The sequence below is a fragment of the Lissotriton helveticus genome, chromosome 3_1, assembly GCF_964261635.1.
Source record: "Lissotriton helveticus chromosome 3_1, aLisHel1.1, whole genome shotgun sequence".
Classification (NCBI taxonomy): domain Eukaryota; kingdom Metazoa; phylum Chordata; class Amphibia; order Caudata; family Salamandridae; genus Lissotriton; species Lissotriton helveticus.
Window position 1 is genome coordinate 377,328,586 of NC_136061.1, and position 16,401 is coordinate 377,344,986.

The following is a 16,401-nucleotide window of genomic DNA, read 5'->3' on the forward strand; positions in this document are numbered from 1 at the left end:
TGAATTCGGTATTTTACCACCCAATAGGATTGGGTGGTAAAATACCGACTCTTAAGGGCCTGTGGCACTCTTAGGAGTGTCATCTACATATGGATTTACCGAATCGGTAAATATACTGATTCGGTATTTTACCGATTCTGTAAATTTACCGATTTGGTAAATTTACAGAATCGGTAAAATATAGGCCCCCTACATCAGAAAACCCTAATACCGGTCGGTAACGGCCGAATTCGGCCGTTACCGACCGGTATTAGGGCTCCTACATCTGGCCCCAAGTTCTGAAATTCTACCTTGAATTAACTAAAGACATTAGGCACGAAACATAAAGTTTAATACACCCATGACTTTGTTCACCTCATTCCTTGTGAGTTGTATTAGCAATGGAAATGTTCCTTAATAATGCTGCAGTAGCAGCTCTACATCGTGTTGAATGGCCTGGGGTCAGGACCCTACCCTACAAAGACTTGCTGGTATGACAGTAGCTAAGTAAAATACAGGGAACAATCTAGGGATGGACTGTTTTGAAGTGGTTAGTTCTGTACATACAGGATCATAGTTAATAAAGAAAGATCTGGATGAATGTTTATCTACATGGAGCAAACTCAAATTTTAGCTGCATTATAACCCATCAATGCAACCTCTCATCCGCTTTTTGATTTCTCTCCACAGTGCTGATCAAAAGTCAGAGCTGCAAAGTCTAACCTTGCGACACACATCGGAGGTGGAGGACCTCAAGGAGGAGATAGAGTCCTTAAAAATGCAGAATCAACACCTGGGTGAGGCGCTCAGTATCCGGCAGCAGGTGAGTGAGATGGTGGATTCCACGTGGATCAGTAAATAATAACAAAAATGTAAGAAAAGCAAGGGAGAAGTGGAAGAGGAGAACATTGCGGATTAGGGGTGAGAGACTTGAAACGCAGCACACAAGGGAGAGAGCAAGCAGGAGGAGGAGGGAGCAACATGGAGTGTCTGGGCAGTGGATGCTGGGATTTGGTTGCCAGGACACTGATGACAAGGGGTGAGAGCCTTAAAACACATGCCCTCTCATGGAGTGTGTAGCGAAAAAGAAAAAAGTTCCCTAAATTAGAGAAGCCGAAGGATATGTCAAGCAATCAAAAGGATGGTAAATATCCTATGCTGTAGTGAAGTGATGGAGAAAAGAAGAATAAGGAAACATTGAATAAGAAGAATGGAAATTCATGACAGTATAGCCATCTAATGGAAGCAGTGGGCAGGCTCTAAGCCCACAGCAAGTTTTTGCGATAGGCCACAAGAGGTCTTTCATACCTAGATCAGCTAAAAAAGAGACCAAAAATGTATTAATAAAAATGTTACCTACATATATGCATGCTATCTTTATTTGACTACATTTTGCTTATTTAAAAACTACTGCAAATGGTGCTCTGGGTATTCTGCATGTGTGCAGAGATATTCCACTGTTGCCTATCAAACAATACAATGGAGGAGAACTTACTCTGTTAATATTACTGACCCATTTTCTAGCCGGTCACTTAGTTAGAAATACTTTGAAAAAATTCAGTGCCAAATTCTGATGCTTTTTTTTTCTTACGTGACACTGGTACATCAGTTGCTAGTTTGCTATGCGGCAGTGACATTAGTTAAACACTGCAGAAACAATGTCATTCACACACATTGTGCGTGGGAAATGCCTTGGATCTATCCTTTTGTAGCTTCTTCTCTCTTTGGGTTTTATGCTTCTGAAGAATCCAGATAATGAAGGGTATACCTTAAAAGTAATGCATCTAGAGAAAAGGGAAACTTCTGATGGTTCCGTCCAAGGACTACGGGCATGGTCAATGGCGTGCTCTAATTTAGAATGAAAAATAGCAACCCCTTCTAAACAAAAGGCAACAGCTTTTTATTTCAAAGAAAACACTTCTCCCCTTGGTTTTCAGATGATATCCCCACCAGGCTGTATAGTTATGTAGTCACTACGCTGTTTACAGAAAATGTTATAGTCAGAATTAGTTCTTTTATCATTATTTAAGTATCCATAAAACATAATAACATTTCAAATATTTTTAAAAAAATGTTTTAAACATGTTTTTTGTATACAAGGAAATAGCCTAGGAAGAGCACTGAAGAGGGCAAAGGAAATCCAAGTAGTACTGAATGCAAGTCTGTCGGTAAGCGTAAAGAACTTTGTGGCAGAAGCAGACCTTTAAACATACTTCTTTTATGAATGGAGAGCCAGTGGAGTTTTTACAAGAAAGGCGAAACAACATTTTCTTGTTTAGTCTGGCAACTCTGTTTTGAATAATCTGAAAACGCAAGGTCAGTCACGTGAACGTGCCAAGGTAGATGGCATTCCTGAAGTCAAAACAATACAAAATCACTTCATGGACACCGTAGGAAAAGAGACTGATTTAAGTTTTTGTAAAACATGCAATTACTCCAAAGGGGGTGAGTGGGGAGGATGGGGGTCCTGGCTTTGAAAGAAATCTACAGTGACACAGCTGATCATCAAGGATTGCTTACTTTGTGACAAGGGTTTCGAAATACCATGGCTAAGCGGTGTGCTGAGTAGTTTGCGCAGTATAAATAGAGAAAATGTTTTCCGGGACCTCACATTAGCAGCCTCAGTTGTAAAAAAGGACCTGCAGATTGCTTTGTACTCCCTATATAATAACGACCGGGAGGTGATAGAGTCTAGGAAATCAACTGTGAGCAACTACATGGCTATCGAACAGTACTATCATCCGCTTCGCATGTATTTGACTCTACCGATGAGCCGTTGGGAAACAAGCCTTTTGTTTCGACTAAGAGCTGGCATAATACGATTCGGACTTTGTTTTCCACTTGGTTATAGTCAAAATCATAATTTTAACTTGTGTTCTTGTGACGGGAGGAATGAGCAAACTATCATGCACTTTATATTTTCCTGTAAATATTATATTAAATACTCTAAGCAGTTTTTATATCCATATTTTAACAAAAGAAGACCAATTGCCCTGGAGGCAGCGTACCAATCAATATTGGACTTAGACAATGCTGATTTAATTTTCCGTACTTGCACTTTTCTCAAAACCGCAATAAGGGCACAGCGATCTATGATGGACCCCTGATTCTGTATGACATAATTTGTGAACTGTTTTTATAACTGTATATATCAACATGACACTCATTTTTGCACAAGGCACTTTGTATATTTGTATAATGAATTTTAATCTTTGTATTGATTATTGTGATGAATTTGTGTTTTTTGTGCTTTTATGGGTACTATTGTATCCGAATAAAGCTGAACTGAACTGAACCCTACAGTGAAATTATCTTCCAAAGAGTCTAAAGACTCTGCGATGTTGTGCTGCACCTACGTTTGTTACAACTTGTCCTGTTCTCTTCCATTTCTTTTATGCTCCATTTTTTTCAGGTGTTACTGAACATGCATTCCAAGATTGGCATTGTTGTGTCCATGGCTGGGCACTGATGCCTCGTGTGTGGGATCTTTAATTGAGTGTGGATCTTTTTGTTTAATTGATCCAGGGATATGAATGTCCAGCGTACATGGATTTTTTCTGACAGCTGTGAAGCTTTCTTACAGATCCTTTTGTGCACCCTTCTGGCTGTGTTATTTTGCTTTGACTTTAGAAGAGTCTCGCCTCCCTTTCATCTCAGTCTTTTCAGTTTTGAAGAACAAAACAGAAGGAATCTTTGCTACCATTTCTTTTTAAACCAAGTGCTCTGTTGATTATTCCCTGGTACATGATTATTGTTATAAGCTTTCTCTATTAAATCATTTTAGTGTCTTAAATCAAAATGCAGCACATCTGAGGGGGTGGTTCATCAGTGAGTATTTCTGAATTTAATTAAAATATTTTTGTGCTTTCAGAATGTGAAGCAGCTGCAGGCTATGGTACAGCAGCAAGAGGTGACTGTCTTGCAGCTCCTGAGTGAGAGGAAAGAAGTTGAGGTATGGACCTGGGGTTCCATGAATCTGTAGTTGTGTGTGGGGGGGGGGGGCAGTATGTGTGGGAGATAGGAAACGGACTCTGCTCATGACTGATGTATAAACTATGGGTAGTCATTGTTTAGACATTAAAAGCTTGGCTGATAGCCAATTTCAGAGCTCACTCTGGTTTGTAAAAAACGAGTTTATAACTGGGTAGGATAGCTCCTGTACTGTCCCCCAAACCCCTTGCCCACAAAAAATGGTTGGTGCAAAACTGTGTAAAACAGTGAAAGACCGTGATAGCATATCTAAAACACTTTCTGTAAAACAATCTTACAGAACATTGCAACTTCCTAACACATGAGAAGGTGGCCTCCTAGACCTTCTTCTAGCCGATATTAACTTCCTGAGTGTAGACTTCAACGAGTAGATTGTTCGGACCACTACACCATCCTCTTCACCTAAATGAGGAACATCAAAAACACAAAGGTCGGTTTTGCAAACCTAAACTTTGGGTAAGGAACACTAAGCAAATAAACACAGACAAAAAATCAGCAAGGATGAGCTTTGTCTATAACCTTCTAACGACCAACACTCTGGAGATGACTTGACTACGCGCTACAACAAAACGATATGTAACATGCTCCACCATTGTGCCCCACTAAAACTCAAAAGACTCTGGAACAACCCATCATGCTTCTGGTTTAACAAAGAGCTGAACAAAGAAAGGTGATCGCTCAGACTAACCAAGAGAAGATGGAGACGAAACCATTCATCCTATCACCTTACCCCCGTATAAAAAGAAGTGCATCTTCAAAGCAAAAGTCACCTTCTGTTTGCAGCTAGATAAAGCAGGAAACAGCCCAAAAAACACTTCGACATCATCAGCTAACAAACATCCTCCAACATCATCCAAAATACAACAGCTACATTGTAGTACTGTGAGGAAAAATTCTTCACAGCCAAGATCGCTAAGATTGAACTCTCCATGATCAGCTGCCCCGCCAACACAGTCTTCATCAACCACACATCTAACCAGGGAACCAAAAAACACTAAACCACCTCACACCCCTGTCTCAACTCCTGAAGAAATTAGTTTGGCAGGAATTCAAATCACTTGAAGACAAACCTCAGTCATATCAGACCTGAATCTACCGACACACACAGCTCACTTCTTCCCCTCACCTTCAGTCAAGGAACTCCACCACTTCCTCACAACTATATAGACCAATATAATTAATTTCTCACTAACCCAAGGATCAGTCCCAGACTGCTTAAATCTAGAACAGGTCACTCCGACCTGGACAGCTTTTGGTTCTGTTAACAACCTACCCTTCTTTGACCTTTCCTGGTAAACACTTTTGAAAAATGTGTACTATTCCAACTCTGTCAAAAACATAGAAGACCATGACCTAGCAGACAACTTACAGTCAGTACTTAGGGCGGGCTGCTGTATGGAAGCAGCCATCCTCAGAGATGACATCCTCAGTATGTTGTATGTAGTTGACTCATACCATGTCATATGCCTTGTCCTCTCTGGGCATTCAACACGGTCAAACCCAAAACACTTGATAACGAGCCAAAAATCATGCATGGGCTTTAGTGGCAAAGTTTTAAAGGGGTTCACTTCAAACCTAAACTTAAGATTGCAGCTAATCACAATAAAAAGTTTGCTCTCTAGTCCATCCCATAGAAATCAAGGGGTCCCCAAATCTTGTCACCCTCTATCTTCAAGTAGTTAATGGAGCCCAGGACTACGATCCAGAAACTTGCCATTCTTGCCTATCACCTATAAGTGGGTGACACTCAACAAAACCCTAAAAAGAGGCTCCACACTGGCTATCTACCAACCACTTAAAGCTCATCCCACATAAGACAGAATTCCTCCTAATCTCTCTTAAGATGGCAACTCCCTACCGTTCCGAAAATAGATCGCGCACCTCAATGCTCACAACTGCAGCCCTATAGTCATTGACTGCATCAAAGTGCTTGAGATCACGGTAGACAAGAGCCTGAGCATGACTACTCACACAAACACCTTGTACAACTTCAAATTCCTTAAAAAGGTCAAACCATTCTTCCGCGAGGAAGACCTCAAAAATGTGATACAATCCGTAGAGATATCTGTACTGGACTATTGAAATGTGACTGTTACACTGAAAACTCACCTTAATTCAGCAGCAAGACTACTCAGGTAAATGACGCTCTGACCACATCGCCCCCACTCTCTCTGGGCAAGAATGGCTCACGATCGAAGCAAAAAGTATTTTCAAGACAGCCTGCATAAAACACAAAGGACTTCATCAGAAAACCTCAAAAAAACCATCAAGAAAACTGACACGGTTAGGAAGGAATCGCCTTCTTAGGAGCTCAGACACACTACTACTAGAACCACCCAGATTCAAGAAACAGAGCTCAGACCCTCTCTCCTTCACTGGAAATGCACCCAGAATTTGAAACTCCCTTCTACCTGAAATCCGTACAAACCCATCTATGGCAAATTCAAAAGAACTATCAAAGCACTACTGCTAGAAGAAATAGCTGGGACCAGTAGGGAGATATTTCCTTTTCCACTCACTGACTTCAATGAGAGTTCTCTCAGGCCCCTACATGATCCTACAAATCCCCACTGAAAGTCAGACAGAAACACACCACCTAGCAACACACTCTGACTTCATGCAAATGGAGGAACTATGCAAACTACTGTTGACAATGGTGAACCTCCTGTAATCAACAGGTACTATGTAATCATATGTAATCACTAACCCACTTGTTGCATCATATGTTTTCTGAAATATGTAACTTCTACTTAACATTGAATGTAACCTCAGTCTCTGTAACCACCAATCTATGGGTGGTCAACTTGTGAATACTGTAACGCACTCTGATACCTTTTTTTCATGTACGCACTGTATAAACCTCTCAAAATAAAAAAATAATTGCTTCCTTATGTACAGGAAGTATCACCATAATAAAGCTGGAAAACTGGAGTTACCAGTAAATAACTAATTTATTTTCCAGCATTGGATCTTTCATATATTCACATGCTTGAATCAAAATAGCAAGCAATATAACATTTTAATAGAGCAGGAAGCAGGCTCATCTGATTGAAAGACTGCATAGAACTGTTGTTTTCATTGCTGAGTGGGCTGCTGTATTCACATCCAGGCAGTAATATCTGGTGAAAGTATACCTGCTTTTCCAGGTGGCTGCACAGCAAATGCTCTGTAAAGACACTCGTAGAGAGCAGCTGTTGTTGCTATACTTCTTTTGCAGTGCACCTTCACTCTGTACAGGAGCAGACGCTTTGCTTTATTAAGACAGCTGATGAAGGCAGAGTGCCAATGTGCTATGTCCCGTTTGGGCAGCTGGGTGTCCGAATGAGAAAATAATTAATCTAAAGATCTTATTTCCTTGATTTTGTATATACAGAATTGTATGCACCAGCAGTCATTCTTCAAGTGCAAGGTTTTTTCTGCAGTAGTGGATGGTTTGGGGAAGAAAGAATGAAGGGTGACAGGTTCTTTCAAGTGAAAGTCTGTAGGGTCTTTTGGCTTGAATCTTGGGTTGATCCATAAACTCTGCTGGTCTTAGGTGAAGCAACGGTATGGCTCCCTTACCGCGAATGCCTGAAATTCTCTGACTCTCCCTGCTAAGGTGAGAACAAGTAGAAGAGCGGTTTTCCACAAACTGAATTTCAAGTATGCTCTGTGGATAGGTCTGAAAGGAGGCAGTATAAGTTGGCCCAATACAGTGTTTAGCTCCCATGAAACTTAGACATTTCACTGGAGGAAAGCTCTAAAGAGTCATTTCACAAATTGTTTTATATTTCTCTGTGAAAATAAAGATGAAGTAGAGTGTTCCCTTCTTTAAAATCTGGACATTGCAGAGAAGTAAACCCCGACTGATTATTTGAGTCCCTTCTTGGCTAGCTCCAGCATGTGATGCCGCTGCCTAGCAATTGGATTAAGGCCCTTTTTCTTTGCACCAAATGAATTGTCTCCATTAACATTGCCAGTCTTTGTTGAGGATGCAACACATGACTGCACTAAGATTTCTCTGCAGTATTGCAGGGAGATTCAAATGGTTGTACTCCAGTGATCAGCAGTCATGCTCCACAACTTTGTCAGCATGAATAATCTTTCTGTTTCTGGAGAGGGGCCGCTGATGATTCTTCAACTGGATCGGTTTAGTACATGGACAGCCTCAGTAGGACACAGTACCAAAACTTGTGAGGTTATGCCAGAGCAATAAAAATCAGGAAATCGTGATCTGCATTGTCTTTCTTTAATATTCGGGGAATGACGGGAAATGGAGGAAAAGTGTAAGTGAAGACGTTCAGCCATGTCAACGAAAGAGCATTGTCCTATGACCCTAGCTGATTGAACCCGCAGTACCATCAATTCTTGTTTTCTAGAGTGGCAAACTAGTCTATGGTTGACTTACCTCACTTTACAAATATGTATTCTGCTTGTTCCTGGTAGAGTTCCATTTGTGGCAGTCTGGAAAAGAGCGACTGCTTGAACGGTTTGGTATCCCAGGATATGTCCCACTACAATGTCCACCTTGTTGACGATGGCCTGAACTCATAGCATCGGTGCCACTTCAGATGTAGTGTCGAGTTTGTAATGTATGCCCAGATAATTCAGCTTGATTGTCTAACCTCAGAAGGAATGTCCGGAGGCTTCATCTGATGGTCTATATCTCCAGGATGTTTTTGTAGAGTTTCTTCTCTACCTCTGACTAGATTCCTCTCATGGACAGCCCTGGCATCCTTCCAGCAACACAGCTGTTATCATGATTATCCTGTTTGTGAAAGGTTGGAACAGAAAACCTCCTTTGAGTTTTAATGGCATCCTCCACCACATCAAGGAATGAAGGCTTGGGTGAGCCATATGGTGAGGTTCACTATGTGGCTTCACAAAACAGTAGCCTGTTTCCACTGGATATCCAGCTTCTGTTGAATGGGCCTCATCGGAAGCCTATAAAAAGGAATTATGCCGATACAAGACAACTTAGACCTAAGAGAAATGTGTATATCCCGATGAGACCTGTTTCATTCTCCAACACGCCAATATCTCCTATCATATATATGCAGACGACACCCAAGTTTACATCACAATCTCTTCGCTGGAGGAGATCAAGATAATAAGTAATGCATTAAAGAAGTCGTTAAATTGGTTAATTAGCAATCATCTTAAACTAAGCTGGCAAAAAACAGAATTCCTACTAATAATCCCACCCGCCGCCAAAAAAAGCTCCTCGGATGTGCAGGAATGGACCAAACTGATCGCGGTGCTAAATTGCACCCCGGAACTAGTTGACTCAACCAAATTGCCAGGAATCACACTCCATAAGAATCTAAACATTCAAGCCCACATGTTTTCACCTGAACTACCTTAGAGAAATGAAACTCATAATTGCTACTACAGACCTCAAATTAGTAGTTCAGTCCACAGTCCTCTTGAGGATTGAATACAGCTGTACAACATTAACTGGACTACCCAAGATCTCCACAGCACTACTAAAAGCTTGTCTCAATGCGGCAGCGAGATTCATTACAGGTTCTAGAAAATACAACATATCCCCACACTTGAAGGCTCTAAACTGGTTGCCATATGAAGCCAGAATTCAGCTTAAAGTGGCATGTGTTTATTTTTTTATTTATTTATTGAAGTTTTGTATAGCGCTAGCTGGACCCGGGGGTATCAGAGCGCTTCACAGCAAATAGAGAAATGCAACCAAGGCAATAAGCATAGAATACAAGAATCGGAAACGATAGGGGGGAATAAAGCCTGTACACCAACAAAACAACAGCAATAATAACGCAATAAGAGACTGAGTTCGGGGGCGAATCGGTTAGATTTGAGTTCCGCAAAGGATATCAGATTTCTGCTGTTGGGAGATGGGCTTCTCGCTAAGCACCGGAGCGTTCAAGAAAGAGGGTTTTGAGTAGCATTTTGAATTGTGGGAAGGAGGCGGTCGTTCTGATATGTGGGGGGATGGAGTTCCAAATCCTGGGAGCGTTCCCCGCAAAGGATTTATTAGAGGTCTTGCGTTTCTGTGATTTCAGCGGGATAAGCAGGAGTGTGTTGGAGCTTCTGAGGTTCCTGGATTGTCCAGCCCTTTTGAATTTAGAGGCCAGGTATTCTGGTTTGCCTGTATGCAAGGCTTTATGTGTGAGGCAGGCTGTGCGGAAGTTGGCTCGTTGGTCAATCGGAAGCCATTTGAGTTCTTTGAGCGCCGGTGAGATGTGGTCAAATTTCCTTGTTCCTGTGATCATTCTTGCGGCAGCGTTGAGGGTGGAGTTGAGGGGACCCAGGTGTGACTTGGCTGTTCCAGTCAGTACAGCAATGCCATAGTCAATTCTTGAGAGCACAAGTGCCTGGGTGGCATGTTTCAGATCTTTGGGGGGGAGGAAGGGTTTAATTTTGTCGAGAAGTTTCAAGTTCATGAACGCGCTTTTGGCTGTTTTAGAGATGTGCTTCTTCATGTCCAGTTTGGGGTCGAGAGTGATTCCCAGTGATTTTGCTGAGTCCGTTGGAGTAAGAGAGACATTGAGGGCATTTAAGGCTTTGAGCCATTCCACTATTTGTGGGTTTTCATCTTTGTTTGAAATTAGGAGAACTTCCGTTTTTTCTTCGTTCAGTTTGAGGTGGTTGGCTGAGAGCCAGTGTTGAACCTCCATGAGTGTGGCATTAAGTCTGTGAATGTCAGCGATCGAAGTGGTTTCCAAGTAGAGTTGAGTGTCATCCTGGATTGTCCAGCCCTTTTGAATTTAGAGGCCAGGTATTCTGGTTTGCCTGTATGCAAGGCTTTATGTGTGAGGCAGGCTGTGCGGAAGTTGGCTCGTTGGTCAATCGGAAGCCATTTGAGTTCTTTGAGCGCCGGTGAGATGTGGTCAAATTTCCTTGTTCCTGTGATCATTCTTGCGGCAGCGTTGAGGGTGGAGTTGAGGGGACCCAGGTGTGACTTGGCTGTTCCAGTCAGTACAGCAATGCCATAGTCAATTCTTGAGAGCACAAGTGCCTGGGTGGCATGTTTCAGATCTTTGGGGGGTAGGAAGGTTTTAATTTTGTAGAGAAGTTTCAAGTTCATGAACGCGCTTTTGGCTGTTTTAGAGATGTGCTTCTTCATGTCCAGTTTGGGGTCGAGAGTGATTCCTAGTGATTTTGCTGAGTCCGTTGGAGTAAGAGAGACATTGAGGGCATTTAAGGCTTTGAGCCATTCCACTATTTGTGGGTTTTCATCTTTGTTTGAAATTAGGAGAACTTCCGTTTTTTCTTCGTTCAGTTTGAGGTGGTTGGCTGAGAGCCAGTGTTGAACCTCCATGAGTGTGGCATTAAGTCTGTGAATGTCAGCGATCGAAGTGGTTTCCAAGTAGAGTTGAGTGTCATCCGCGTACAGGTGGAAGGGGATGTTAGAGTTCCTTAGGAGAGAGGTGAGGGGTTCCATGTAGATGTTGAAAAGTTGCGGGGAGAGTACTGATCCTTGTGGAACACCTCTGTTGATGGGGAGGGGGTCTGACTCGAAACTGTTGATCTTTATTCTTTGAGAGCGGTTGTTAAGAAAGGAGGCGAACCATTTTAGGACTGTGTTTTCGATGCCCGCTCTTTTTCGGAGGACATTAAAAAGGAGGGAGTGATCGACCGTGTCAAATGCAGCCGAGAGGTCAAGGAGAATGAGGAGGCTACATTGGTTGGAGTCGAGTGACATGTGCAAGTCATCAAGGACATTTAGGATAGCGGTTTCCGTACTGCAGCCCTTTCTGAACCCTGATTGGAGAGGATCCAGTAGGTTAGAATTCTCTAAGTGTTGGTTTAATTGTGACAGCACACATCTTTCCAGAATTTTGGCTAGGAACGGAAGATTCGAGACTGGTCTGAAGTTATTCATGTCTGTGAGATCAAGGCCGGGTTTTTTGAGCAGAGGGGTGACTTGTCCTAGTTTAAGGCAGTCCGGGATGAGGCCCTCGCTTAAGGAGCTATTGATGATCTTGCCCCAGATTGGGGCTAGGGTGAGCTTCAGGTCCTTGGTCAGTCTCGAGGGAAGTAGATCGAGAGAGTGAGAGGAGGGTTTCGCTGCGTCGATAAGATTGCTTATCATTTCAACCTCGATCGGCTGGAAAGAAGACCAGCGGAGAGATGAGGTTACTGGGGGGTTGTGGATGATTGCAGGGCTCTGGATGAAGGAGCGATCGATTTTGGCGATTTTTTCATTGAAGAAGCTTGCGAAGTTGTCGCATTGGGTTTTGGAGGCAGCTAAGTTGGCTGCCTTGGGAATGGAGGTTTCGTTTCTAATGATGTCGAAGAGTTCCTTGGGGCGGTTTCTGGCATTGTCTAATGCAGAACTGAAGAAGGAAGTCTTCTTACTTTTGATGTGAGTATAGTAGATTTTGCGGGCTGCCTTCAGTTGGTCCCGATGCAAGGCAGAGGGGTTGTTTCTCCAAGTTCTTTCCAAGGATCTAAGGTGTCTTCTTTCCTCATTAATGTCAGTAGAGAACCAAGATCTGGAGGGGATGCTTCTGGATTTTTTTAGTTTCAGAGGTGCCAGCTGATCTAGGACACGCTCTAGATTGGAATGGTAGAGCGAGGTGAGTTCCGAGGTAGAGAGGGGCTCCGCCATGTTCGGGAGGAGCGTGCTGAGTCCTTCCTCAAGCTTGTCTCGGGGAACTCTGGTGGTGTTCCTGACCCATTTGGGGGGGGCTTGAGTGGGTGGGAGTGACACGGCCGGCTGGATGATATGAAATAAAATGATGTGGTGGTCTGACCAGTCCACCGGGATGATGTGGTCAATCGAGACTGCAGTTTTGTTCGCAATGATGGCATCCAGGGTCGCTCCTCTGTAATGTGTTTCTTCTGAGCAATGTTGGACCAGATCGTTGTCTTGTAGCATGGTGTTGAGAGATTGAATCAGCGGGTTTTTGTGGTCGTTCCATCTTAAGTTGAGGTCGCCCATGATTAGATTGTCGTCGCCATTAAGTGCGGATTGGGTGATCAGATCCGATAACTGAGCTTTAAATTCGTTGGCATTGCCTGGGGGATGGTAGAGGAGATGGCACTGACGAGAGCTATGACCGTGAGATTTGATATTGACCGACAGGCATTCGAAGGAGCTGTGCAGGTAGGAGGGAGCTTCAGAGACTGCGAGGTTGCTTTTGTAGATGATCGCTATGCCGCCACCTTTGTGAATGGGCCTGTCTTTACGGATAATTGAGAATCCGGGAGGCACCAGCATATCCAGAATGGGATGGGATAGGGAGTTAAGCCACGTTTCAGTAAGGAAGGCCACATCCAGGTCATGGGAGAGGATGGATTCAGCAATTTCCGTTGCATATTTGACTGCGGACCGGCTGTTGATAAGCATGCAGTTCAAGTGGGGGGCGTCTTCTTTTGCTTCAAATTGTCAGGGATGGCTCTGGGAATGGGGGACAGATAAAGAGGGGGTCTGACAGTTCTATGGGTGGGCAGGTCCCTACCAATTCCGGTGATGACTTGGATCGAGGAGGAGAGGGTCGAAATCGTGTGAGGGGCCAGGGCAGGCTGGTTCGGGGGGAGTTCGTGTGAAGCGACGAGTGCGCTCACTTCTAGAGGGGAGAGGGAGGTAGAGTTTCTGCTGGGAGTGACTGGTCGCGACTTCGTCGGGACTTTCGTGAGAGGGGGCAGGGAACCAGGGAGAGTATGAGCCTGGACGGTACGGGGAAAGTCATTCCTAGGGGGAGGCGGAGGGATGTGGAGTGAGGGGGAGGGGGGTAGCTGGAGATTCCCGAGGGCAGAGAGGGATTCCCGATGTACACACAAAGCGCTCTACTACAAAAAATCAATGTACCTTGCCCAGAAAATTGAGTTATCTGGAGTAGGCAGGCCATCCCAGAGTGCCAGAGACCTGATGTTGAAACCTCCTATCTTTCAAAAGAAGAAAATGTACGACAGAGCTTCATCCGGAGCTGCCCCCAGAATCTGGAACTTGCTTCCTCCAAACATTAGAAGAATCCCTAACACGTCAATCTTCAAGAGGGAACCCAAGATCTTCCTAATGAGCAAATTCCTACCATAACCAACTACTAATCATCTACATCGCCCTGTTGCTAGGTGTTGCCTAGTCCTTTTCACGTATGGATTCAGCTTACTCCAGAAGGATCTCAGAGGTACCATTACAGACCTTCCCACTGATCAGGGAGTTAGTGACAATTGGATTTGGCAGAGTCATCTGCCACAACAGGACAGTAACGTATATAACGGTAAACTTTCTAGATAGCTATGAGTGCACTTAGGCTGTACATTACTATACTCAATTGGTCCCACTGTTATTATCGTACCTAGGTACGAAATGTACTCATTGTTACTGTGTTTTGATACTTCCTCCCTCTGTTGTGTTCTAAACGATTGATGACATGTAATTGTAAAGCGATCGGATACCCATGGGTCATGTTCACATTAAACTCGTAATAAATAAAAAATTAAAAAATAAAACTCTTCTGAGGGGAAAGCTTTAAGTATCCAAGATTGATCCTCGTAACTGCAATTTTGTTACAGGATAGATGGATGATTTCTCGTGTTCAAGGTCCATCCTAGTTCTTGGAATGTGCCAATACCAGTGGCAGTTGAGACATAAGCCTCTTACTTTGATGGTACCTGGACAAACCAGTTGCTAGGTACTTTGTAAAGATCAGGGGCGCAGAATCCAGTTCACATGAAAGTGTGATGAATTTATAATGCTTCCACGCCACTGAAAATCGCAGGCACTACTTCTGGTTTGGACATATGCGTGTTCTAAAGGTGCAGGGAGGCGAGTTACTTTCCTTCCTAAAGTAAACAAAATCTTCAAGAAGGATTGTTATTTGGAAAGATTGTCTTTCAGGAATTTTTTACATTTTCTTGACTCCTTTATAGGCTTTCACAGACCTGATTTTTTTGTTCTTGATCAGAAGCAATCTGCAGTCGAATCCTTGATTCCTATAGTTCTTTGAGACCACTTCAATGGTTCGTTTTTAAAGGTGGACAGTCACATACTGTAGCTCCTTCAAGTGCAGATGGCATTCCTTTCGGGTGGAAGACTGGGCATGTAGGGGTTTGCAGCAGGTAAATGTCAAACTCTCCTTGTTGACTTGGGAGCATAAAAAAAATGGTCCCCTTTTCTTTGCTGATGTTCTGCTGTATGTAGCCTCAGTGCAGACCTGTTCTTGAGGAGTAGCATCGATAATAACCTGACTGTCTTGGACGATAGTAAGGTTTTCTTTTACCTCCGTACTGATTTAGTGAGACCTCCTTGAGCCATGAAGAGCAGTAGAAGCTGGGCGTCAAAACTGTAACGTTTCTAGGTAATGTGCCATATCTGTCTTGATGTTCTGCAGGCCATCTATACTATATGGTTTCCAACCACAATGTAACCATCAAAAGGTATGTCTTAAAATTTTGCCTGGATTTCTGGACAGAAGGATGTTGACCAAAGCCGCCCCTGCTAGTTGAAAACCTACATTGGAAATAGCCATCACATTGTCATTGAGGGTGGCAGATGTGTTTGCAGATAAATGTGAAAACACTCAGTGGCACACACCATGTGCCATGCCCTCAGACACTGCATGAACTATATGCTAGTCACCCCTACAGCAGGCCTTATAGCCCTAAGGCAGGGTGAATTATATTACATGTGAGGACAATTTCTAGATAGTACAAGTGAACAGAGAAGCCATCTTAAGTATATGTACAGGATACTGGTCATTACGAATTCCCCAGCTACATGATAGTTTCACTGAAACCTATGGTGTTTGATATAAACACCTGTCCTATTTAATCCATACTGATGCCAGTAGTGGATTCATTTAGATATGCACCCAGAGGGCATCTTAAAGGAGGGGGCCCCCTGAAAACCTACCGCCGTGTAGCATGCTGGCTGACTGGCATCTTCAGGCCTGCCACCAAAGAAGAGTTTTTGATAACCTGAAGGTGAGAGTTTGCGCTCTGAGGTCAGAAACAGGGCCTGCAGTGTAGTTCCTATATTCCCAATAGGCTCTGCGCATTGGAATAATGTATCCTGAAGTTTAGATGTAGGACTTAAGTCGACTAGGTCTCTGGCGAATATATTAGACTTAATTGTGAGTGCCAGCTAGCTCAGAGGTCACTAGAAACTTTCTCGAATAAACAAGAAGGGATTAGCTTCTGACAACCATAAAACATGACAACTTTGTTTCCCCAGAATGAAACGTATCTCTAGAGTCGCAGAAACAATAGACGGCTATTTCACTCAGTCAGATGTGCATACTTCGTTTCACCAGAGTTGCTTAGAAAAAGAGAGACCGGCTTATTTCTTAAGCATAAGAAATGCACTGCTACAATTGAAATGCTAGTTAAGAATTACAATGCATATAATACGATTAGTATTATAAAATAGTACTGTAAGAGCATGATATGGTTTCTAAGCCGTAAACATAGAATACATAAAATGCATAAAATACATACAGTGATAAAATAGTGGCTAAAAGTACTCAACTG

General features: G+C 43.1%; 1 protein-coding gene across 1 annotated transcript in view; it reads left to right on the plus strand.

The window, feature by feature from the left end:
• The window catches only part of SPAG5 (sperm associated antigen 5), a 620,821-nt gene that overhangs the window by 460,133 nt on the left and 144,287 nt on the right, over window positions 1-16,401 (plus strand). Inside the window, exons 21-22 of the mRNA XM_078680111.1 lie at window positions 670-802; window positions 3,851-3,931. Of these exons, the coding sequence (XP_078536237.1) occupies window positions 670-802; window positions 3,851-3,931 (214 nt within the window). The remainder of the gene's footprint in view (window positions 1-669; window positions 803-3,850; window positions 3,932-16,401) is intronic.